The following is a 27067-nucleotide window of genomic DNA, read 5'->3' on the forward strand; positions in this document are numbered from 1 at the left end:
TAATTCACACATTTTTTAAATGATCTAAACACATATAAACACCTATACCTCTTAAACCAGTTGATAGTAACACTAAGCCCTGATAATCTTGGGTTTTTTTGGCTACACAGTTTGAAAGACAATTATCATTCACTTTTATCATGATTATCTTCACATCAGTAGAAAAACTGTGAAATATGAAAATAAAACATAATTTACCTTGACTGCATTTTCAGAACCTTCCTCTTTAAAATCTTCGTATTTCATTACTTCAGCCATAATGAATCCCTTTTCAAAATCTGTGTGAATCTTTCCTGCAGCCTGAGGAGCCTTCGTCCCTTTCTTTTAAAAGAAAGACCAGAGAAAACTAATTGCATTTAAGATGATTGATTGTAAGCACAGTTTCTTTACTCTGATCTGCAGTTGGGCTCAACTAAAACTTAGTTTACTATCAGTTAAGATGTCAGGTCTACAATTAGTACATTTTCAACACTGGGTACTATCTGTGCAGAAGATTTAGCACAGATAGATCAGTAGATATTAAAGCGTGGCTTTGTTTTTCCTAAGTCATCCACAGTTTTATTGATTTAGATGCAGTGGTCTGGTTTTGGTGTAGGTTTCATTTCGATTTTCTATTCTTCACAGTGGAAAAAAATAAAGATTTTTAAGTAACTTTCAAGCTGAATTATCAAAGGTTTTAAAAAGATAAAAAAGCCTTTAAAATTTCAGCTCATCTAAAGAACATGTAAAAATCAATATATAAATGGACATTTTAAAGGTATTTTCAACAAATCATATAATCTATGTTCAGCAAGTAATTATGAAATTCTAAAAAAATTTTAACAATAAAATTTTTGAACATTTTGCATAATATACTCTGCCTCTAACCATCATGAAGGAAATTCAAGTTTATATAGGAAGAGAAATGTCTTATAATTACCCCATATATTAAATTACAAGGGCATACATTCAACACAAACACATATGCGCGCCGACACACACACACACACACACACACACACACACACACACACACACACACACACACACACACACACACAGAGCCATGGAAAGAAATTTGAGAATTAACGGTGACCTAACGGCTGCTTAATAAAGCATGTTAAAGTGATAAGGAGTCTGACACTATAAAGCACAGTTTTTACAATAAAAGATGTATTGGGTTAATATGGCTACTCACTGATGCTTACCTGACTAAATATCTTAGCACATTAAATCATAGATACTTACAATCAGTCTTCAGATAAGCCAGCTTTCACATTTTTAAGCCTAGAGTATGCTATCTTTTCTGCCTCACACACTTAAGTTTGAAAGTCCTAAGGCTTTAAAATACATCTTTAAAATATATAGTAAAAATAAACCCTGACGATTTGTTTACCAAGTTGAATTTGCTTTGACATTATTTTTTAAATCTATATGAAAGGACCTTGGTTAGAAGTCAATCAACTATTTTTTTTTTTACAAAGGGGAGAGGAGATAAAAGTGAATCTCACATTCACACATTTAAAATTACATTGAACTGCCTCCGTGTTTTTATCCATATTAAATCAAAATAAATGTAACAATAAATTACAACAGTCACTGAAAATAGAAATCAAAGCAGCACGAAGATTTATCATGTAGCATATATTTAAAAAGCATAATAAAAGACTAAAACACAGCATTTCTAAAAGTTCTGGTATTATTTTTATATTCTATAACACTATTACGATTACATATATTTCAAAATATTTTTCAATAGTAACTACTATATTATAATATATTTACATTTTAAAGCAAACCATTACAGTTCAGTTTCTATTGTCCTCTGGGAATAAATTAGTCATTCTCTCTGGTTGTATTCAGTATTTATCAATATTTAAAATACATATCATATTTTTAAAGAAGATTGGACATATAACACCAAAAATAAACATTACTTCTATGAATTCAAATAAAAAAGGCATGAATTATTACACATTGAGTTTAGCTTTTTGAGCCTAACTGTGTATCTATGAAGAGCATAATGATGTCATATTGCTTTTATTGCTGAAAATGTAATCCGAGCAAAGCAAAGGAGGAAAGAACCACCCGAAACCCAAACAAACTTAGCGAATACAAAATGAAAAGCAACATCAATTTCACTGCAGACAAACCCAGTCACACAGATTAAGCAAGCACAATACTGGTGCGTCTTATCTCTGACCACAGGAGGAGGGTAGACAGATTCTACAGGATGAAGAAATTCAGACTATGTAATAGGCAGAATCAATTGTTACCTGCCTCAATCAATGCCGCTCCACTTTCACTGTTCAGCAGCTCACAAATAATTAAAGTTATCCTGGACAAAAACCTCATCTGTAATGACTAGCTAACCGCCACCATGACAAACTTCAAAGTCAGTGATATCAATCTGAATTCAATAGTGTGGAACTGGATATAGCTGATGAATAAGTATGAATCTTACCCTGATGGTCCATGCACGTACTTCATCTGGGCCTGCAGTGAAAAAGTATTCTAGTTGGAGTGCTGCAAACCCAGCCTTAATGATCTTTGGCAAAGCACTGAAATAAAATGAAACAAATTCACTCAACACATAAGTTGATTGTGCCAGAAATCGGTATATAGCTAAAATTGTTCATTTCAAGCAGAAAATGTTAAAAGATATTAGTAAATGACCATTCATCATTTATAATACATTTGAAGAGGTCAGAAAGCAAGTAACTATTTCTAAAAGCATCCCTTCTAAAACTGGTTTTAATTATATTAACCTAAATATATCATTTTGAATTTTTTACTATTAAAAAAAAGAAAAATCAGACCTACTTATCTTATGGCTATTTTCATCCAATATTAATTATTTCCAGAACCTGGGCCATGGAAGCAAAATTATTTGATTGAAATCCAATATTCAAACAATATATTACTGTTACTCAGAAAAAATTACGGCAACTGATTCACCCCTTCCCCTCCCCCACTGAACATGACGAAAGAGTTTTGGCGATCATTCCTCCTCAAAAATATACATAACTAATACCTATGTTATAATTAAAACACTGTACAGAGATGACAGATGACAGTTAAAAACTTAATTTAAAATAAATCTTTTCACTCTGTCTCATGGTAAAGAAAGGAGAAGATTCCCTCTTTATAATGGTAATTACTCTGTCATTTATTATTCTATCAGCGCAAGCAATTAAATTACTGCAAGGAAATAGTTGATAATAAAGTGTAGGGAAAATGAATGCTAATTAACCTTTGTGTCATGTTCGCTTCCAGATACTTCTGTCTCTCCTCAGCACTCAATTCTTGCAACTTGAGTTCCAAGGCCCCACTAAAAGGAATGACCAAGGCACCTGGGTCATACTTGTCCACCCACTCTTTAATTTTTATCAACCTGTAGACAAAAAAGGCCACAACATTATCTTGTAGTGCATGCATGACTGTACCACATTCATTATTATCAAGTAGCACATACATATTCATAAGAATTGCACGGTTTTATGATGCCATCTTTTTGTGTATAGCTTTCCAAGGTCAAGGCATTAACAGGCAGCGACTGCTTCAGGTATACGCCATAATATTTTACTGTAATCTACTTTTACTTTAGCACGTTATCTATGGGAACTATTGTACAAATATTTTAAAACTTTTTTTAGTTATACTAAAATTGTTCAGCATTAACACCTGTACCCTTGAATAAAGCCTCAATTTTATAGTTTCTTATTTTCCTTACTATACAAAGCAAATTTTAAAAGAGAGAAAATACAAAGTTCTGTCTGTACAGGAATCATACCTAAAAATGTCAGCTAATTTTGAGGAGTCCCTGACAAAGAATTCGTTCTATACAGATATGTATATGCTGGGTTTATTTATTTCTTAGACTAACAGAACTTACAGTTATCATTGGTCTTGAGGCGGATTTTTGCTAGTCAAAATAAACATGTGTAGAAAAACAGATTTACAAATATAGTTAATCATGTATACATTGTTCTTATGAACCTGACTTTTGTAGGAACATAAATAATAGAACTGCAGAGAAAATAAATTCCTTTAATCACAAAAGATTTGGAAGCCAAATCAGTTAGGAAATGTCTTGGGGACATTATTGAGTCTTGTGTTTTTTGTCTTTCCAAAGCATGGAGTATTTTGGCAAAGAAGTAATTAGAACATAAATGAAATAAGTGTAGTTAATCTATTAACTAGGTTCAGATCCTACCACTTTCCCAGCTTTTTATTCCTGGGCAGGTTACTGAATCTTTCTAAGCCTCAGTTTCCTCATCTGTAAAATGGAGATAATAACAATATATATCATAAAGAACCTAGACAAAGTATGCATGTAAACAGATAATTAACAGTAGTTACTATTACTAATTGTCACTCTCAAGATACTTATAGCATATACTCCTACAATTCTGGAACTGAGTTTAGTATAAGACTGACTATAGATTCCCTTGAAATTTATATTAAAAATTTTAATGTATGTCATAGTCCTACATACCTCCACTAGCCTCCTATATTTAGATGAAGGTTTTAATATCTATTATGGCAAAATACTGTAACAGAATCTTTTAAATAATCAATGTAAATGCCACTTTAGGGGAAAAGAAAAATAAGAACTAAATCACAAATCCTTCAAAATTCAACTATCAAAGAAAATGGCAGGGGATCACAGTTATTAGAAAATTAAGAATATGGCCCACTTAGCAGGATTCAGGAATGAAAAAAAATTCATACTACAGTTTGTACATGTTTGTTATATAAAAGTAACTACTTATTTAATATGTTATTAGTGGTTTTTAATCTTCATAATATTTTTTCCTTTGTTCATATCCTAAAAAAATGGACCAACCCCTAATATTTGTCTTGTAATAAAGCAGATAGCCTTTAAATACAATTCAAACCAGATATTTTCTTATCCAAAATTATAAAGGACAAGCAAAAAGGGGGGGATTTTAAATTGGTACTTCTGCCTATAACAATACAATGGGTTTGTAGGTTACTTCATAGACTTACACACTATTATGTATTCACACAAAACTCTATATTAAAATATCATCATCAGTGGTTTTGTAATAATAACATACTTTTATTATATAAGTTAGATATGTAATTTAAAAAGTAGATCACATACCAAATACAAATTCAATAAAAGTGAAATAAAACAAGCCCATGTAAAAGGACAATGTAAAAATATATACATTTTGTTTCATAAATATAGTCAACATAACTAATAAAACTAGAACTGTTATGAAACAACAAGATAAGAAATAATTACTTTGGCTAAAACATCAATTCAGAATAACAATAGTTCTACCCTGTCATTTTAACAGCCTTTCCTGCAGAGTCCTTAGAGGGATTATTTGCATTCCTCAGGTGTTCTATTGTACAATTCAGATGAATAAAGACTTACAAATCATTCCTCTACCGCCAATGTGAGACTTTGATCTGGTGAATACACCATTGTACCTTAACTATAATTGGCAAAAAACCTGACAGTGTAGAGCATCACAAGCTTAATAACAAAGGAGAATATCTCAAAGTGTTGACAGATGATCTTCATAATGCAGAAGCAGAGCTGGTACATTTTAGCAGTAAATGAGCACTGAGGTCTAAAGGTCTCTAAAGTGACTGACATCAGACCTGCTATAGCCTCACTAAAAGAAAAAGGTACCGTCACACTCTCCGTAAAGTGAGTTAGGCTCTTTGCCTGCAAGCTTCACTTTTGTGACTTTCACTGTCATAGAAAACACAGGGAAGATGAAAAGTGAGTTAGGTTCTTTGGCTGTCTGCTTTACTTTTGTGACTTTTACTATCAAACAAAAGTGAGAAATGTCCCAAAATGATTTTCAATTATATATTTGAAATAAGCCTTGGGTAATTAAAAAATATAATTCAATTTCAAGATTATAGACTGAAATACATATACTATATCTATTAAGTCTTATGGTTACACAAGTGTGATAATGAGGCCAAGATCACAAGTTTGAACCCCATAGGGACCAGTTACCTTTAGCAGAAAAATATCTATTCTCTTGCTACAAACCATACCCCAAACTGTAGCTAGTCATCTCAAAAATGTATGCTACTGGCACATGAGGGATATAAAAAATTAAAGTTGAGCTCAGCAGCACTGCTAAAAAACAATTGGAAGCACATTCTGTCAAAGTGACTGAATAAAAATCTCCATGTACAAATGATAGCAAATGTGAAAAGGAAGCCATCCAATTGCTAGTGAGCAAAATAATGATGATATTGTTATAGAATATCAAATTATATGAGGGGTAGAGGAAGAAGGAACAGTAAAGACAGTAGACTTCCAAAGAGTTAAACTTGAACTGTAAAGTCTTTCGTAGTATTCACTTTGCAAATGTATATAAACAGATTATTCCAAGGAGATCCATCCTTCCCCATAAGGAGCCGAAGCCGCGTTTGATTTCCTCAAAGTCTTATGAGTGACAAATAAAAAGGGGAATAGACATTAGTTGTGTTTATCTCCCTGGTAGTGATTCTACAGCAGGGGGACAAAGCAGGGACAACTAGTTTTAGATTAAAAGAGTGATGCTTTGAGATACACTGGCAGATTGTGATCTGTAGAATTTTTGGCAGAATGAGATCTTTAGCATTAAATTTCCAAAAGAGCATGTCTCAACTTTACTTTTAATCTTATAATCTGACCTTCTCTTAGCCAGTCTTAAAATTCTAGATTCCAAAATTTGATTTTCCTAGGGTTACATTGTTTAATATTTCTTTTCCCAGATACTAATTTTATTACTAAAAATTCTATTTACTTCTTTTTCAAATTTATGGGTAATATTTTATACTCTTATCTTATAAATTCTTTGTCCCTTTTAACATTAACTTACAAATTCCTTTCAGACTACTTTTGACTTCTAGTTTCTTGGGTATAACTCCTCCCCTCCACCTCAGTCATCTGGAAATGACCTCTGGGGACAGTTGGTTCCTGTATATGTGGTGGTGTGTGTGTGTGTATGTATGTGTTGTCATTTTGGGAGCTGCAGTTGGTGCCAGGCTCTGGGTCAGTTTATATCTTTTTAGGCTTAGTGTTTTTGCACTAGGTTATGGATAATGATTTTAACAGTGCAGTTTCAATCTCTAATTTCCTGAGAATAATAGTTTTCTCCCTTGGCTGGAAGGGATGAAGGGTATTTTCTAGAATCTGATCATGGAAAAGACTGCTCCCCTTCTAGACTTTGTAAGTCAGTCTAGTTCCAGTACCAATATCCTGTAACCCATACCTTTATCCTTACTCTGATATGGAAACTAAAGTCTCTAAACCACGTATAGTAGTAGTCCCTCTTTATCCAAGGGGGTACATGTCAAGACCCCCAGTGGATGGCCAAAACCTCGTATAGGACCAAACCCTATATATATTGTTTTATCTTTATTAAGTCAAGAATTTTCAGCTGGACATGGTGGCTAACGCCTGTAATCCTAGCACTCTGGGAGGCTGAGACAGGAGGATTGCTTGAGCCCACGAGTTTGAGGTTGCTATAAGCCAGGCTAACACCACAGCACTCTAGCCCGGGCAACAGAGTGAGACTCTGTCTCAAAAAAAAATTTTTTTTTTCTACCTTTTCACTTAAAGGAAGCACTTTATGGCTTCTTTTTGGCATATCCATGTTACCAGCATCACTACCTTTGTGCTATGAGGCTATTATTAAGTAAAATAAGGGTTACTTGAACACAAACACTGAGATACCATGACAGCCTGATAACCAAGATGGCTACAAGTGACTAACAGGCAGTGTCTATGGCGTGGACACCCCAGACAAATTCACATCCTGGGTGGGATGGAGCAAGACAGCACAAGATTTCATCATGCTACTCAGAATAGCGTACAATTTAAAACTTAGGAATTGCTTATTTCTGGAATTTTCCATTTAATATTTTCAGACTGTGGTTGACCTACAGTAACTGAAACTGCAGAAAGCAAAACTGCAGATAAAGGGACAACTACTTTATTAGCTCAGTTTTCCTTGAGGGCCATGCACTGTCAATTTCATCCTCTACTGTCACTGAGTTTCCTTCCTGTTTTTAGCGCCTAGAGAGTCCCTTTCCTCGCTTTAAAGTCCTGCTGTGTGTTCTAAAACTACCATACCACCATCAATACCACCTTCTTCTGGTTATTTTATCTGGTGTTTCTATGTATTAGGAACAAGAAGGGGGCCTTCTGTATTGGCTCAGTCCACCACCTTAACTAGAAGTGCTCCATACTAGAGTTAAATGCCCATTTTATAGTGTTCTAACACAAAAACTTTCAAACTTTTTTTGACCACCATCCACAGTAAGAAACAGATTTTACACTTTGATGCAAACATGTGGTATATGGACATATTACTTTCACACATATATCCAAACTGGGCCAGGTTTCAATAAACAACACTTACCTTTGTAAAGGGAATAGAACAATCCCAATAGTGCTATTTGACATCCTGCATAAAAACCAAATCTGGCAACTTGAAATATTCCCTGAAACAGTTTTCTCTAGCACACTTTAATAAGAGTTTTGCCTTTTGTTCTATACCTCATGCCCTTCTAGTCTTTCACCTACCCCCAGTCACCAAATTCTGATTATATTTTCTGAAAATCCTTTAAAGATAGGTTAATCCAGCACTAAAGGCAAGTTATGGTACCATTTATAGTACCTTTGTTGAACATTAGGAGTTTCTCAAATCTGCTTATTCTGCTTAGCAACATCAAAGTATAAAATCTTAAAAATGTTACATATGGTATTATTAGACCCTTACATATACCTTACATAGTTTTTTGAGTGAACCTATCTATGTCTTCTTTACTTTTTAAAAAAATCAGCAATGACAACTTATTTTTGATTATACAGAACTGGTGGTAAGAACTGCGTCAATATTCACAAAATGATGTAATTTACACAAAAGAGGGTCCAGAGCTGGTTAATGTAGTGACTTAACATCATTCAGTCAATGTCATTAAAGACCTCGCCTTTACTAAGTTACCTCCCCTCATGCTGTCTGTGATTTGGATGTGTCATTAATCCAGGGGGTACTGATAAACACCGAGGTCATTTGTACTCTCCTCCCTTGAAGGTTTACTCTCATTCCTACTGAGTCCCAAAGAATGACTTCACATTTCATAGCCTTCTTCTCAATTTTCCAAACATGACTACTGCAAATTAATGCCAATTTTACAGTGTTAACTTGTAAATTGTTATAACAAGTTTATAATGGAAACCTGTACTAAAATTAATATTATAAACAATATATTTACTATAAACTGAAATTATCATAAATAATATTCTTTCTTAGTCAAAAAATTAGCTCTAGAAAATTCACAATTCACAACTCTTCAAAGCTCCTTGAATAAAATTATTAAAATACATCTTGACTTTCACTTTATTTTCACTTGTAAACATTCTTTGAAATAAGGTTATTAAGAAAGTCCACGGTTAAAAAAGAAAAAACAGGGAGTAAGACGAAATACTAAAAAAAATGCTAGTGTAATTTAACTAATGTCTGGAAATCTAATATCTCTTCTAGAAGAGAGCTCTCTCTTTGATACATGTAAGAGACTTCAAGTTTCAGTGTTTTCGCATAACTTTATGGAGCTATACAAAACAATTATTACTTTGCTATTCAAAGTATGATCACATACTTGGGTGCGTGAATCTTGGACCCAACCTCAGACCAGAATGTGCACTTTAACAGGGTCCTCGGGTAATTCACATACATGTTAAACTTTCAGAATCACTGCACTAAAAAACTTTGAAAATGAAAGCACATTAACTGAAAACATGGAAATGCCTGGGATGACTATGCAGACCATAACTAAGCAGATGCTGACTATCTTTTCCCACTGATACAGGAAAAGAATGAGAATGACAGAAAAATTCCTGCTTACATCTCTCAGGTTAATTAAACCCAAAAGTGGAAAAAGTGACTAGAATTTCAGGAAGTATAAGAAAAATGTTTGCTTTGAATCTCCTGCGAAGTCAAAGAAGTTTCAGATTCACAGTAAAAATAATTAACTAGTTTAGACACAATTGCTAAGGTCAATGGTTTCTTACTTTAAAAGGCATAATTATGCCCTTCTTTCTTTCTTTTCTTTTTTCTTCCCTCCCTTCCTTCCCTTTTCTCTTCTCTCGCTATCTATTTTGAGATGGGGTCTCACTCCCAGGATGGAATGCAACATAACTTGGTCATAGCTCAGTGCAGCCTCAAACTCTCAGGCTCAAGGTCCTCCTGTCTCAGCCTCCTGAGCAGCTGAGAGGGTCCCAAGAAATTATGCTTTTCTTATTCTAATAAGCCTCAATACCTGGGAAAACACCTGTAGTAATTTAGCTTTGGGGTCTAGATTCAAAATATAGGAAGTGATTCCAGCAGAGAGAACACTGAAATCTAAATTTATATCAGGTGAAAGAAATATTATCACAAATTTTTTACTATAAGGATCTCACAAAACCACTGTCTGAAAAGATTCATTCTAAAGTCAATAAAGCTGTGTGTGTATGGGGATGGGGAATAAATTCTAGAGAAATGGGCATTTCTTTTACAGCAAATAAAAACTGGATTTCAGGCTGTTTTGAGGGTTAACAAGCTTTCTGCTGGAGTGACAATGATAACTGGAAGGCTATCACAAAATTAAAATGATAAGTGTTATGACAATCAGGCAACCTTAAAAGCAAATTAGAAAAATGGTAATATACTTATTCCAATACTTTGGGTTCACCATGATTCTGGGATTTTGTTACCCCCCAGTACACTTTAAAAAAATATATGCAATTAATTTATATGTGATGAACATGTAACAACTATAGAAATCATTTTTATGTTTAGCAAAAAAGGCTCAATATTTTTTAAAAAGGTTCTTTGCAATGAATAAATAAGTGGTAAGGAAACATCAGGGTAAATTCCAATTAGTTTGAGTCAATCATGATTCTCCCTTCTCCAGCTGGCAAATGGTTTAAGAGCAGGCATGTGACCCATTCTGGGCAAAGGAGCCAATGGGGAATAAGAGGGAAGCTTGTTAGAGGTTCAGGAAAAGGTTCCAAGAGGTTCCTTTGGCTCTTAAAAGGAGAAAAGAAGAGTCTCTGCTGGACACTATTTTGGATCTTACTCCTGGAACTCCAGCAGCCATTTTGTGACTATTAAGAATGGAAGTGGGGAAAGATGAGGAAAAACCCTTAGGTCTTGATATCACAGGAACACTGAATTAACCAACATAGGAGACAACCTATCTTGGGTCTTATTATCTTGGGACTGTCTTTGTTATTTGTAGATGGAAGCATCCTGATAATGATGACACTTTGGGGTTACCTTTATTTAAGTATATTACTCCAGCTCCTCTTAACTGGTCTAACTCAAATTTGTTCTTTAAGACACAAAGAGCTAACCTGAGCTCCCATGTGGGCAGAAACTACCACCACATTCCACTGTACACAATAAATTGCCTATTTTCTTATTTATCTCTTCCCACTATAGAAAAAACTTCTGGAGATCAGGGACTATGTCTTTGTTCCCTACTATTTTCACAGAACCCTCCTAGCACAGTGCCTGGCACATAGTGGACACTCAAACATTTTCTGAATGGATAAAGAAAGAGCTTTAGCTAATAACTAGCCAAGAGACTCCAGGCAGGTATTTAATATCTCTTACCTTTAATTTACTCATCTGCAAGCTGGTCTAGATAAGTAGTTTCAACTTGTTCTGAGTTCCCTAAAGGATTTCCTGAGCTGCTTGGAGGAGAAAGGGTAAGGAAAGCAAAGGAGGAAGGAACAGTGAGATTTTGGATGCTCCACTCTTGGTTGGATTTCAGCAAGAGCTACTTCATTTTTACATGCTGCGAGTCTGCATAAGATTTCATCTGAAGACAGAGGTATGTTGCGTTTAATGACTCCAAAGTTTACTGATTGACTCTTTTCAAATGGAAAATTCTATCACTTTATGGCATATGGCAAAAATCAAACAAATGGTGAAATTTTCAGACACTTCATTCAGATTTCTGCTTAAATGCTACTTTTCAACATCTTTTTAAAAAATAGTCTCTTCCCACTTTCTGTCTCTCTCTATTCCCTTACTTTTATTATTATTTTTATTCACAGCACTTATCATATTATGTACTTAATGTTTATTGTCTTCCACTTAACATCAGTGGACCCACCTGACCAGTTATTAGGGCAAGGAAATTTTTAAATATTTTGTTCACTGCAGTGTCCCCAGCACCACCTATGATAGTGCCTGACACAAGCAGATGTTCAATAAATGTTGAGTGGATCAATAGCTAGGAATGAATTAAGCTAAAACCTAACCTAAAAAAGATTTGGTCAAAGAACATTCAGGAGCATACATGATTCTTAAAGACCCTGTCTACCTGTCTTCTGCCAGGGTCAACCTCTAGAAATTAAGTAAGCTATAGTTGTCTTGACCATTGGAGTTATGATTATTTTTTAGCTAGAATGGTGAAGTGAAAATCACAACAACAGAACCTGGGGGAGGCACACCTAATTGCTGTAGGCTTTATAAACAGAAATTCCTAGTACAGTGTGGGGTTATTTTCATTCCCAAATTATAGCTGGGTTTTGAACTACTACAATTCAATCTGAACTATTAAGATACTAACCGTCTCAAAGTTCACTGTGAATGTATCAAAATGAGCACCTCAAACTTTTAGATGCTTCCTGAATCTCAGCTCAGCTTCTTACCCCACTTCAATGGTACTAAAGTTAAGATTTGTGTTCATACTAAGTGGGCCCAAGTAGGTTATATTTTTGAAACTTTAGAGTAGCGTTTCTCAAAATACAGTCAGTGAACCACCTGTGAATCCAGGGCTTTACAAAAAAACCCTCAAATTTATGATCTCTGGAAGTGGCAATTTCCATTTAACCCTTACAACAGTTTACACTCTGATGTCTGAGAATCACTGTTTTTGACTGGTATCTGTATCTTGAGACTATGAAACTCTCTTAGGCAAAAAAATCTCCCAACTATATTATGATCATATATACAAAATAAAATTACTTCTGGCCATGGGGCTGCAGATCAACTATCTCTCTTTTCCACCCTTGTTCAAAGAGGACAACAGCAGGCTGATGCAGTCTATAACTGAAATATGAATTTATAGGGAGAGCCACAAATCTTGATTTAACTATCCACAGATATAATTTTCTAGGAAGGTAATGATATCAGAGATGGGACTTTCATATCTAGACTACTTATGAAGATGAAGAAAGTCAAAAGACTACCTTTTATATCTTGGGAGAGATGGGGAAAGGAAGGAGGGAATGAGTGTGTACATCTGGGGAAAGAGAGAGAGAGCATGTGTCGCAGCACATGTGCCACAGGGGTAGTATGCCAGAGAAACAGTACCATAACGATGATGAGAACTTCAGGACAGAGTCTTTTTGAGAGTGGTCAAAATTTATGAAGGGTTTATAAATGATAAAAAAAAAAACTAGACTGAGGTAGAAATATATTTAACAAAACAGGTGGAAGACCATACATGGAAAACTGCAAATCATCACTGAAAGAAATTAAAGAGCTAAGTAAATGGAAAGACATCCCAGGTTAGTGGATTGAAAGACAATGCTATTAAGACGGCAATATTCCTCAATATTCTTATAGATTCAATGTTCAAAATTCTAGTTGCTTATTTTTTTTTTGCAAAAATTGATAAGTGAATCCTAAGTTTCATGAAAATGCAAAAACCAAGAACAGCCAAAACAATCTTGAAAAAGAACACAGTTGTAGGACTCACCCTTCTCTCTTTTAAAACTTACCTATAAAACTATAGTAATCAAGACTATGTGGCACTGGCATAAGGCTAGACATGTAGATCAATGGAACAGAATTGAGAGTCAAGAAATAAACCCACATGTCTATAGTCAACTGATTTTTTAAAAACTGTGAAAAAACACATAAAATAAATTTTGCCATCTTAACACCTGTACATTTACCAAGTGTATAGTTGAATAGTGTTAATTATTTTCACACTGTTGTTAAACTAACCTCCAAAACATTTTTATCTTGCAAATCTAAAACTCTACACCCATTAAATAACACTTCCCTATTTTCCCCTATCCCTAACCTCTGGCAACCACTATTCTACTTTGTGTTTCTATGAGTTTGATGACTTTAGATGCTGCATGTAAGTAGAATCATATAGTATTGTCTTTTTGTGACTGGTTTATTTCATTTAGCATTATGTCCGCAAAGTTCATCCATGTTGTAATATGTGACAGGATTTCCTTTTTAAAGGCTGAATAATATTTCACTGTATGTCTATACTATATTTTCTTTAATCATTTATTAACGGATATTTGGGTTGCTTCAGCCTCTAGCTATTATGATACTGCAATTAACATGGGTGTGCAAATATCTCTTCAAGATCCTGCTTTCAATTATTTTGGATATATATACAGAAGTGGGTTTGCTGGATCATATGGCAATTCTATGTTTAGTTTTTTGAGGAATCACCAAATTGTTTTCCCCAGTGGCTATACCATTTTATATTCCTACCAGTAATACAGAAGAGTTCTAATTTCTCTACATCTTTGTCAGCACTTGTTATTTGCTGGTTTTTACAGAGGCCATCCTAATGGGTGAGAGATGATGTTTCACTATGGTTTTGATTTGCATTTCTCATGATTAGTGATGTTGAGCACTTTTTCATATCTTATCATTCATTTGTATATCTTCCTTGGAGAAATGTTCATTCAACTTCTTTGCCCATTTTTTGAATTTTTCATTTGTTTGTTGTTGAGCTTATGGTTAATTGACTTTTGACAAGGGTACTCAAACAATTCAATGGGTAAAGAATAGTTAGCAAATGGTGCTTAGACAACTAGATATCCACATATAAAAATTAAAATGGACTAAAGATCTAAATATAAGAGTTACAAATTAATTTTGTATACCAAAAGACACCATAAAGAAAATGAAAAGATAGTCCATAGAATAGGAGAAAATATTTGGAAATTATATGTATATGATAGGGGTCCAGAATATATAAAGAACTTTTGCAACTCAACAATAAAGACAGAAACTAAATTTAAAAATAGGCAAAGAAATTTGAATATACATGTCTCCCAGGAGGACATATAAATAATAATAATCATATAAAAAGATGTTCATCATTAGTCATTAGAAGAATGTAAATCAAACCATAATGAAATACCACTTCACAATCAGGAGGATAGCTATAATTAAGAAGACAGACAATAAGTAGTATATCCATACAATGGAATATTATTCAGCTGTAAAAAGAAATGAGTTACTGCTATACACTACAAATCGGTGAACACTGAAAACATTATGTTAAGTAAAAGAGGCCATACACAAAAGGCCATATATTGTATGATTCAATTCATATGAAATAGCATTAATAGGCAAATCCAAAGAGAAACAAAGTAGGTTAGTGGTTGCCAGGGGCTAAGTGGAGGAGGCAAAAGAGAGTGCTTGTTAATGAGCATAGGTTTCTTTTAGGGGTGTTAAAATGTTCTGGAATTAGTGGTGATAGTAACACAATACTGAACATACTAAAAACCACTGAATTGTACACTTTAAAAGGGAGAATTTTGTGTATGTGACTTATATCTAAAAAATAAAAAAACCCAAACTAAACTGAGAACTAATCTAAAGATAAAAAATAGAAATGCTAACATTCCCCACATTGTGATCCTCTTAATGTGTGACCTTCCTGTGGAGAGAGTATGGCCAGAGATGTTTGAGTAAGGCAAACATCAATTCAAATTACAGCTCAATTGCATACTAGCTATAAGAACCTGGGGAAGCCATTTAAGCTTCCTGAGCTTCAGTTTAATCACCTATAACAAAAATAATAATATCTACCCTAACAGACTGATGTTAGGATTAAGGTGCTTTGTATATAGGAGGTCTTTAAATATGTCCCCCCCCAGCAGGGGGCTGGGACAGGGGTGGGGGGGAACCTCAAATGTTAGCCCCCAATCTAAGCTGTCTCTGTTAGTGAGTGGGTCATTCTCAACAGTTACAGTACAGTTAGAAATACTGTTAGATTGCCTGTAAAGAATGGGAGCTCTTTTTAAAAATCAGGTGTCTATTTCTGAGAAGACTTGCCTAACTGAATCTTTATGGGCAGGGAGGTAGCTGGAAGGGAAAAAATTTAAGCACAATGACTGCAAAAATATATATTAAACAACTATGTGTATTAATAAGCATGACACTAGATCTTGGGGATGCAACTTTGAAAAAAGAGGGTAGGAGGTAAGAAAAGAAACCAATACTTTTAATGATTTTTTCAATTACATACTTAAAACATTTTTTTCAGGTTAATTTAGTTAGAATAAGACAAGGAAAAAAAGGAAAGGTTTTTTTTCATAACAGAGCTAGAATTTTGTGGTACTAGTAAGAAAGTTAGAAACTCCCAGGGGAAAGATAAATATGGATGTGTATGTCAGAGGCCACTTGCAGAGATATCCTTTCCCAAATAGATCCTTCTTCCTGAGGTTGTTCTTAATTCAACCTTTGGAAGGTGTTTCCAAAAGAGAGTCCATTCCAGGATCCCATTTACCAAACACTCTCACTATTTACCAAGTAGGGTTTATGTGAGTTTCACACAGGAGTAGACAAAGAAGGATACAAAGCCAAGGCAGTCATTGTTTTAAAAAAAAAAAAAAAAAAAAGGCACTGTTTCTGTATCTTTGAAGAATTTGAGGGCAGGGGAGAAAACAAGAAGCACTAAAAAAGGAATGGTAGCTCTTACACAAATTCCAATAGTTACAAATAGGTATGCGAAACTCTTCCTGTTAACATATATTTTCAGAGAAACTAAATGGAACCGTGTTAGAGTAGAAATGAAATATCTTGGGAAAAGACTCTATCTATCTTTTTCCTTATTGGTGGTATGCATGCAACCTGTGGCAAAACTTTCATTTTCTTATAGAAATGTTTATTTTAATATAATTTGGTGTACGTAGTCTTATACAAAGTGCCAAGTGGCTCAATGGAATATTTTGACACAAGAAAAGGAATAACTGTGAAATGTGTTGGGGTAGAACCATATCCACCAAAATTTGTAGTTGTTTTCATAGCTTATAGTTTGTCTTAGTAATCAATCAATCATAAGCCAAAGCCCATTATTTCACTGAAAAGATATCATTGTATGCAAAATTAACTTTTGCAAATAAAATATAAAAGTTAATTTATTTTAATTAAAGAACTCCCACAGGCAACCTATTTGCAAAGGAAGCAGTATAGTATATGGTAACAGAACACTGGGGTCAGACAAAGGAGGGATACTGGCCACACCATGGAAATTTCTAAAGTCTTGGTTTTCTCATCTATAACTGGAGATGATAGTAATTACTTCACAGGGTTATGATGAAGATTAAATGAGAAAGTACATGTAAAATTCTTAGCATGGTATCTGATATAAGGTAAGTGTTCAACATTTATTAGCTATAATTATTATTTATAAAGTGAAGAACGGCTTCCTCAATGTTCACATCACTATTTCTTAAACAGAATCATGTTGTATTTACCTGTGATCTGGCTACTAATCAGTTTAATCTGAGAAGGCAGGTCTAAGCACTAACCACTTCAAAGGTATTTCTTTTCTTCCTTAAAAAACTGTCCTGTCTGCTGTATAGACAAATGGCAAATTTCGCTATCCATTAAAATCACTGAATGATAATCCTGCAGCTTGTAAGAAGGGGTAAAAAACCATTTAAGGTTGCAAATATCATATAAGTAACAGATTTGAGGTAAACCAGCAGGAAGCCTATTTGACTTTGTTATATTTTCTAAACCAGTATTACTCTAAGTAGCCAGTTGAGGAACCATTTATTACTTGGCTCTGGATATGAAGAGTGGTTTCACATACCCTATTCTCTGACCATATTGGGAAACATGTTATCCCTTTGCTTCTATCCCCAGTGCAAAGGTTTTTTTCACCACCCTTGGAACATTGATAAGTTATACCTATCTACTGTTTTCATATAAATTAATTCATTTGAGAAGAAATTGCCCCAAATAATTTTATTAATAACATTATAATTAAATATTCTTGAGTGGTTTCTCTTACTGTAAGATTTCTGCTCTTAGTATACATCAAAATAATAATTACAAATGAGAAATCAAATGCTATGCAATTGACTTTTAAGCCAATTTAAATTTTGTTCCCAGTAGAAATACAGAATAGGTTTCCATCTTCTAATAATTAGTCTAACAGTTATTAAATGTACCTTATTTTTCCATTGTAATCAAAGAAATATTAAAATCAAATCATTATTTGTCTATCAAATTGGTAAAGATTAAAACAACACTCAATGTTGGCTGGGGTAAAGGCAAATGTACCTTTCTCAAATGGCTGCATGGATGTTCACTGTACTTTATTTTTTTTTAAAAGTCAAATAACCAAAATAAGAAATACTGGTTCACACAAGAAGTATTTATTAACTATACTATGTGTCAGACACTATGCTAATGAAGTGCTGGGTTGGTAGGAATCCATGAGACAAACATGGTCTTTGTCTTCACAGACATTACCAAATCTGCCTGTTCTTCTCTCTAGGAATTTTATATTTATACATAACTCGTAGGAAAGAAGGAGCCATCAATAGCTTTAAAATATTGTTTTACTGAGATAGATTTAACAAAGATTTAAAATGCATAGATCTCAGATGTTCCATTCAGTGAGATTTTAAAATTTTATATTCACATCAACCTCCCCCAAAGATATAGAACATTTCCATTTCCCCAGAAAGTTCTCTTTCCAGTCAATCTCATCTCCTCTCCACGTTACTCTGTATATTTTATTAGTGAAGTGTATGATTTGCATAGGATAAATATATCACAATTTATTTATCCATTCTCCTATTGATAGACATATGAGTTGTTTCCAGTGTTCAACTATCACAAATAAGGCTGTTACTTTTGTGTAATAAAAGAATTATAACATATGAACATGTTTTCATTTCTTTTGACTAAATACTGAAAGTTGGAATTACTGGATCACAGTATAGATATGTTTAACTTAAAAGAAACTGCCAGTTTTCCAAATTGGTTGTACCATTTTACACTCCCACCAGCTTGTCCACATTTGGTAGTGTTAGTTATTTTTATTTTAGCCATGCTGGTGAGTATAAAATCATATTGAATTGTGTGTGGTTTTAATTTGCCTTTCCATGCTGAAAGATGCTGAGTACCTTTCCATGTTTATTTATGTATCTTATTTGTAAGGTGTATGCTCAAGTCTTTTGTTTATTTTTAAAATTGGGTCCCTGGTATTTCTACTATTCATTTGTAGAAATTTTAAAAATATATTCTGGATACAAGTCTTTTGTCAGATATATGTGCTGTGAATATATTTTTTCCAGTTGGTGGCTAGTCTACTCATTTTCTTAATGGTGTTTTTTGATCAACAGAAGTTTTTCATTATAATGAGGTCCATTTTTTAGTGCTTTTTGTGACTCATCCAAGAAATCTTTGCTTATCCCACATTGTGAAGATCAATGAAGAATTGTGGAATGAAAGGATGGAGGAGTGAAAATATTTAAAATGAATCAGAATGCCTTACAGATGAAAAGTAGCTGCAGAGTCAATGATGATAAGTTAAGAAGCTGTTGCCTAACTTGAAAATGAGTGGTAAGGTTTTAGTCTTGGTTAATAAGCAGTGTAACTGAAGAGGAAGGTATGAATAAAGGCCAGATTTAGAAGAAAAAAGACAGAAATTGGTGATTAACTGACTAGGGTATATAAAAGAAGTTACATTAAAATGATTTGAAGAACTTAAATCTAAATGACTCAGAGGGTGCCGAGACTAACAAAGATAGGGAAGTTTGAAAGTAGATTCTACTGTGAATATCACTATAGCAAAAACAGGGAGTTTAGTTTTGCACACATTACATTTAATATGATAAAGGAATATCCAAATAAAGATTTCTTATTGACAATCAAGAATAAGGAAACCTGAAAAGGGCAAAGAGGAGAAACCAAGGCTGTACACTTATAAATCTTTTTTTTTTTTTTTTTTTGAGACAGAGTCTCACTTTGTTGCCCAGGCTAGAGTGAGTGCCATGGCGTCAGCCTAGCTCACAGCAACCTCTAACTCCTGAGCTCAGGCGATCCTCCTGCCTCAGCCTCCTGAGTAGCTGGGACTACAGGCATGCACCACCATACCCGGCTCATTTTTTCTATATATATATATATATATATGTATATATTAGTTGGCCAATTAATTTCTTTCTATTTATAGTAGAGATGGGGTCTCGCTCTTGCTCAGGCTGGTTTCGAACTCTTTTTTTTTTTTGAGACAGAGTCTCGCTTTGTTGCCCAGGCTAGAGTGAGTGCCGTGGCGTCCTAGCTCACAGCAACCTCAAACTCCTGGGCTCGAGTGATCCTTCTGCCTCAGCCTCCCGGGTAGCTGGGACTACAGGCATGCGCCACCATGCCCGGCTAATTTTTTATATATATATCAGTTGGCCAATTAATTTCTTTCTATTTATAGTAGAGACGGGGTCTCGCTCTTGCTCAGGCTGGTTTTGAACTCCTGACCTTGAGCAATCCGCCCGCCTCGGCCTCCCAAGAGCTAGGATTACAGGCGTGAGCCACAGCGCCCGGCCGGTTTCGAACTCTTGAACTCGAGCAATCCGCCCGCCTCGGCCTCTCAGAGTGCTAGGATTACAGGTGTGAGCCACCGGCCTACACTTATAAATCTTTAGCAGAGAACAGTGCTTCTCAAAATAGCATCCACATATAAGCATCATCAGTATCACTTGGGAATTTGATGGAATCCACAGTCCCAATCCTAGACATACTGAATCTAGAAACTCTGGAGGTGAGGCCCAGCAATGGGTTTTAATAAACCCTCCAGATGATTCTGATGCACACTAAAGTTTGAGAACTACTAGCCCATAGTTTAGAGTTGAGGCATAAGCACAAAAGGCAAGTGGAAAAAGTTAATAGAGTCTCATGATTACTAATCAGTAGGGAGAAGAGTCATGGCAGGCAGAGAGAAAATCAGAGAAGAGATTAGAAGAGAAAGGCTAATTTATCTATCACCCAAAAGTCAAGCAGAAAAGAATGTCACGAAGTTTCTAAGTTCAGTTTATTCTGAGAGAGACAGCAACATACACAGAGAATGAAAGTGCTCTTTCATCCACTCAAGGCCTCTCCCCATCTTCACCCCCAAAATGGGAGTCATATTGTTTAGAGAAAAAACATTATTTCTGATCTATTTTCTATACTAGCTTTTTTAAATAAGGAAAATCTGCAAAGTAATAATAAAAATATATTGCTATACAACCACATTTCTTTGAAAGGGAAAGGAGAAGGTGACAGGCATTTTACACATATAATTTCATTTAATACTTAAAATAATGCTTTGAGGATGATATCACTTGTCTACAGTGGTGCATGCAGGATTCAAGCCCACTTGAACCCAAAGTTCCTAATCTTTCCCCTATGCCAAGTTGCTTATTTATTTTCAGAAACTCAAATTGTGAATTGAGCTATATTTTTCAAATGATTCTTATTCTTTGTTCTTACACAGAAGGCTGCTGAACTTTTTTTGGCTGCTCAAGTGACAATGAGCATATCAATTTCAAGGAAGACGGAGAGAAATGAGCAGTAGTGTGAAAAGCAAGTGGAGTTAAAATAGGTCGTTCTAAAGACCGAAGGTCATGCTTATATGCTACTGGGAAACATCCACTAAGGAAGGAAAAAGTGATGATATAGGAGAGAGAGGGGAACTACTTCAGCATATGAATCATGTCTACAACAGAAAAAGGCTGGTCTTTGGCTAAGCGCATAGCCCAGGATTAGCCAATCAACACGTACATTTAGCAGAGAATGGTTTTTACATCTTTAGTTGACTTCTCAAAAAAAATAAAAGAAGAATATTTTGTGACAGTGAAATAACATGAAACTCAAATTTCAGTATACATAAATAAAACATTTGAACAGTGACATGCCCATTTGTTTACATATTGTCTATGGCTGCTTTCATATTACAATAGAGCTGAGTAGTTGAGTGGCTACTACAGAGACTGTGTGGTCCTAGCCAAAAATATTTACTATCTGATCCATCATAGAAATTATGTACTGACCCCTGGCATAGACAGTCCATCCACCTGTGCACTAAGCTGTGGAAGTATCTAACCAGAACAGACTGACTTCAAATGATCTAGATATTTTATTAATGAAGACTAAAAGTTAGTGTTGAAACAAAAGGGATAAATTCAATGGATTTCATTCAGCCAGCCATTCGACCAATCAATAATATTTACTGAGTCCAGTGCCAAGAACTAGACATAAAAAAACAAAAACAAACAAAAAATAACAACAAAAAAATCAAGACAGGCATGGTCCTTTTTCTCACAGAATTTAAATTCTTATGAAACAAAAAAAGAGACAAATAAGCAAGATTAAATAGCTTTTGATAAGTGTGCAGAAGGAAATAAACATGATGCTGCGATAGCAAAGGAAGAAGAGTTTTAGGGATTACCCTAGACAAGATAGTCAGTCAAGGTGTTTTTGAGGAAGCGCAAGGAGCTATCCATGGTGGGGGAAGTGGTGTGGGTAAAGTAGGCGATTAAATGTTCTTAAATTCCCACAGACATACAAACGAGCGAGGATGGAGAAATTTATGCATTTTGAGTAGCATATGCATAGACTACTTTCCCTGATGAGTTTTCCAATGGTATTTTTACCACAAAGTACACACGATATAATTATATAATGGGTCCAAATGGTTCAGGAACAACATACAAATTAAAACACACACACATATACACACACACACACACTGTATAATTACTTAATTACCCAAGGAATAGGAATGGTTCCAGAGAGCCATTTCCGCTTATCAGGTATATACAGTAACAGGGTTTTCTTTTTTTTTTAATGGAAGAGAAATATTCCACACAATGGAAGTTTCAGGATACTACAAATGCAAACATGCCAAAGAAAGTAAAAATAGTAGGCATTGCTTAAAATAAAATTAAGCTTTTCCTTTTTAATTCTATGAATATATTGTAACAATTAAATATCAAAACAACCATAAATGGATAAATAATACTATAAAAAGTAGAATTTTCTTTGGTTATAATTCATACATAGCAAATACAGCATAATATACCAGTTGAAGCTTGACAAATGATAAGCTATGAACTCTGGAAAAGAACTGGTATCATTTGCTTCTTAACAGTTTCTTTTTTGGCATATACCAACAATGGTATATTAATATACAACCAGTCCATTTGTGAGTTGGCTATGCAGTTTGTTCCATGTCTTAAAATAATTCTTTTATTATCCTATTTCTAGAGTACAAACAACTTTCTACTTAAAATTTGAGAAGGTTGAAGCAGCACAAAATAAACTGTTAAGTAATTTTTAAAATGCTTATAAAATAATTACATAATTCTAGTTTATTTCTCCTTAGGAAAAATGATAAAATATATGATTTTCAACCATTTGAAAAGCCAGACACAGGTCTATCGAAACATAGGTACAATTCAATGTAATGATTCATAATGTCGCTAATACAAAGATTCAGCAGTTCTCAATCGAGACCTTTATTTCTTCTCTGAATAAATGATGCCTGAAATTTTTATTCTTGTTCTAATGGAATTTCAATGGCCTTCACTGCAAATCTACTGGAAATTTTTGCATATTAAGTGGAAAAAATTAAATGATGTTAACCACATTTTAATGTGATTAAGGCTGACAGGGTCATTATTTCTGCTAATCACTCAGTTTAAAAAGCTCAAACAAAACTTTATAACAGACAAGGTTTTTAATTTCATGTATATCTTGTTGAAATTTTTTAAAAAACCATAGAGAAAAAGAAGGGGGAAAAGCATACTATAGTCCTTGACAAAAACCAATGAGTAGTTCCTACAATTTGCAGATGGGTTTCATTATATTTAATCTGGTGATGTAAAAACAAAAATGCAAAACAATTTTACACTGCACATGCTCCTCTGGTTTCTTTTCTTTTAAACATGAAGAGGGTAAGAAAATGTACTTTGTAGAATTTTGAGTTCTGTGTTTCCTATTTGCTGCTAAATGGAAACAAATATAGCTTTTTCTTTAGATCTTATAGCAAACTAAAAACAGAATTAATGTATAATACCACCTCAAACAATTCTTCAATGTTCTACTTTTTAGATTAATCTATGCCATGCAACTACAAATATTTCAAATATATCAGAGTAAACTAAAAATCCTCACTGATAAAAATCTCCAAAAGGAGTGACACTAATTGTTATCAAAGAATAATATGGAAACTAATGATCAGTAGTACTTATAGATAACCTGTCTTTTCTGTTTTCTGGTAAGAAATTTACTTTGCTCATTGGTTATTCTATATTCTATAGCTATTCTATAGCTTAGAATTAATATTCTATAATATTCTATAGAATAGCTATAGAATATTAAGTATAGAATAAACAATGAGCAAAGTAAATAGAATTCTATAGCTTAGAATAGTCTATAGCTATTCTATAGCTTAATATTGAATTAACTCTTTAAGACTGCAGGTGTATTTGATACAATTTTGTTGTTCCACCTGCAAAAAGTTGTTTTTAAAAGTACATTATAATAATCTTGAAGTAAAAATGAGTAGGAACCTAGCCAAAATGACTCAACCAACATCTTCTCGAATTTTCTGAGCATTTCAATATTTTCCATAAAAAGCAACAATTAAGCTAGTTATATAACATACACAACTATACAAGAATGAATTAAAGACCTCAATAACTCTTTCTGTTGGCTGTCAACTGCTTAACCAATATTGGTTGTTAAAAATTATCTTTATCTTTCAGCTACTAAAATGATAATTTCTAGAAACGATTTGAGAACTGTAATTCATTTTGACATATGAAGGTAATATGACTACTCCGAATCTAGTAGTTACAGTTTTTACAGAAACAAAATTAATTAGCTTTTAGAAAAATATGACGAGAAAATGGTTTTTGAAAAGAAACACACACCTGAAGTTCAGGCAGTCTAATTCACATTGATTCACCCCAATCTAGTAAACATAAACCAAATTCATTAACTAAAAACAAAACATCTCATACATAAAAAAATTAAGTAAATATATTTTGTATTGTAGTTTTTCTAAAGCAGTATGAAACTATGATCATAGTAAATAATAGTCAAGCTGACAATTATAAAACTTACGCTACAGGTGCAGTACCTTTATCCAAAACTGATCATCCTTTTCATGGTAAATTACTCGACTGCATGCAAATAGGTAAATGAGTTTACAGCACTGATCACAATCTTAGCAGCTAACAAAAGCAGAGCACCTGGACATAAACAAGTCCTTTGAAATGCAATTTAGTACTAAACTTTGGGAAATGCTGTTCTGCCTTCATATTAAAAATCATGACCAAACTACTTTTCAGCAAGAAGTTCAGCCTTTTGTGAAGAGAAAGATTACAGTCAGTAGCAGATTTATATAAATATCAAGGAAAGAAGTCAGCATTAATGCTGCATTGTGGCTATAATTTTTGGTACCCGTAGAAAGAATTAATATTGTTGAACTTTTTTTATTTTAGTGTAATGCTATGCACTGTTGCATCAACTAATAACCCTCCAGAATTTCTGTGCTCATCTAAAAAGAGTCCCTGCTGAATGTTCTAATGCATCTTATTGTGAATCTTCAGCAAATAAAACTTCATGTATGAGCTCATGATGTGCTTTGCTGCCGGAAAGTCACAGACTCTGTGGGAAGCTCTTTATCTTCCCAGCAGTCAGTTCTCTGAGAACATCAGTGCAGCTACTGTAGTTACCTGTAGATTACTTGTATTTTCTCACATCTGTGTCCAGCAATCTAAACCATGATGATAAAGGGTCATTAGGTTTTGAGTGAGGAAGGGGATGGACTAGACAATTTGCTCTGATAAGCTCCTTGTTGAGAGCTCCAGTTTAGAATGTGAAATGTCGGATATGTACAGTTTTACACTAAAAGGGAAAAAAGGATTTCACTTTGCTGCAACAACAATTAAAAACGATGCGGTTTAATGTTTCACTATAGTCTGCTGATTCACATTTTATTTTGCACCTTTATAATTAAAAGTATTTAAGAGAAATAATTTTCTGCTTGTAAAATGGACGTCCACGCTCTATTAGCCACAAAGAATTCAGGTACAATTACTAAGATAACTGCTGTTTGGAGCACAGCAAAGCAATTTCCCACAGTGGGACTTACAGTTCAATTTACCAGTTGGGCAAATATTTTGTGCTCTGTAGTGGCTTAGAGAGTTAAAAGCTATAGGTAACATTCGAGTAGTGTTATACTTGGAGAAAAGTTTCTTCAATCCAAATGGATGGTTTAGATTTCAAAGTAAAGACAGTATCCAAAAAACATTCCCCCAAATTAATATTTTAAGTTTTAAAAACAACACAAAATACGGGTGTCACAGAAACCCTGACTGACCTCTTGTTCCCCCCAAAACAGAGGCTCAGTATTTAGAACTCAACACTGTTATTTTATTTTCATATTTGTGTTGGATCCTAAATCATTCCGATACTTAATCACATTTTCCTAGTAATCAGCTGGCAGACCATGCCGCATTCTTGATTAGATTATAGAATGAGAATACTAATTACTTAATTTCAAATGGTTTAGAATAATTGTGCCAGATTACAGAAATATAAAAAAGAAAAAATGTTTGGCATCTTTCAGATACTATACACCATATAGATAGAATAAAAAGAAGTGTTCTACTGAAAAACAGAGGGGCTTAAAAATGCTCTCTAAATTTACATTTGTAACTCACCTCTTTATTTTATAGGTATGCTCACTGAAGTACAATATTATGTCTTTTCAAAATTTCTATCTACCTTCCTACGAAAGAAAACTTCAAGAGAAAATAGTGACTAGAAGAAATACAATACTGCTTTGCCTGAAAGAACTACATTAAAATATCAAAGTATGTGAATAAAAGCATACAATATTTTAAAATGAAACATCAAGCAGTGATTTAGTTTTTTTGGAAATAGTTTTAAAATGATATTCATTTGGACTGTTTGAAGACTTTCCAATGTTGCTGGAGAAGAAAAATAAAAATACTTATTTTCAAAGTTGTTTGCTAGCACTAAACACAAGC

General features: G+C 33.9%; 1 protein-coding gene across 1 annotated transcript in view; it reads right to left on the minus strand.

The window, feature by feature from the left end:
- OLA1 (Obg like ATPase 1) overlaps positions 1–27067 on the minus strand; it is a 171345-nt gene that overhangs the window by 3578 nt on the left and 140700 nt on the right. The window contains exons 8-10 of the mRNA XM_012753398.2: positions 3233–3373; positions 2444–2540; positions 199–321 (exon numbers count right to left, since the gene is read on the minus strand). Of these exons, the coding sequence (XP_012608852.2) occupies positions 199–321; positions 2444–2540; positions 3233–3373 (361 nt within the window). The remainder of the gene's footprint in view (positions 1–198; positions 322–2443; positions 2541–3232; positions 3374–27067) is intronic.

This window comes from Microcebus murinus, chromosome 8 (genome assembly GCF_040939455.1).
Source record: "Microcebus murinus isolate Inina chromosome 8, M.murinus_Inina_mat1.0, whole genome shotgun sequence".
NCBI classification, from domain to species: Eukaryota; Metazoa; Chordata; class Mammalia; order Primates; family Cheirogaleidae; genus Microcebus; species Microcebus murinus.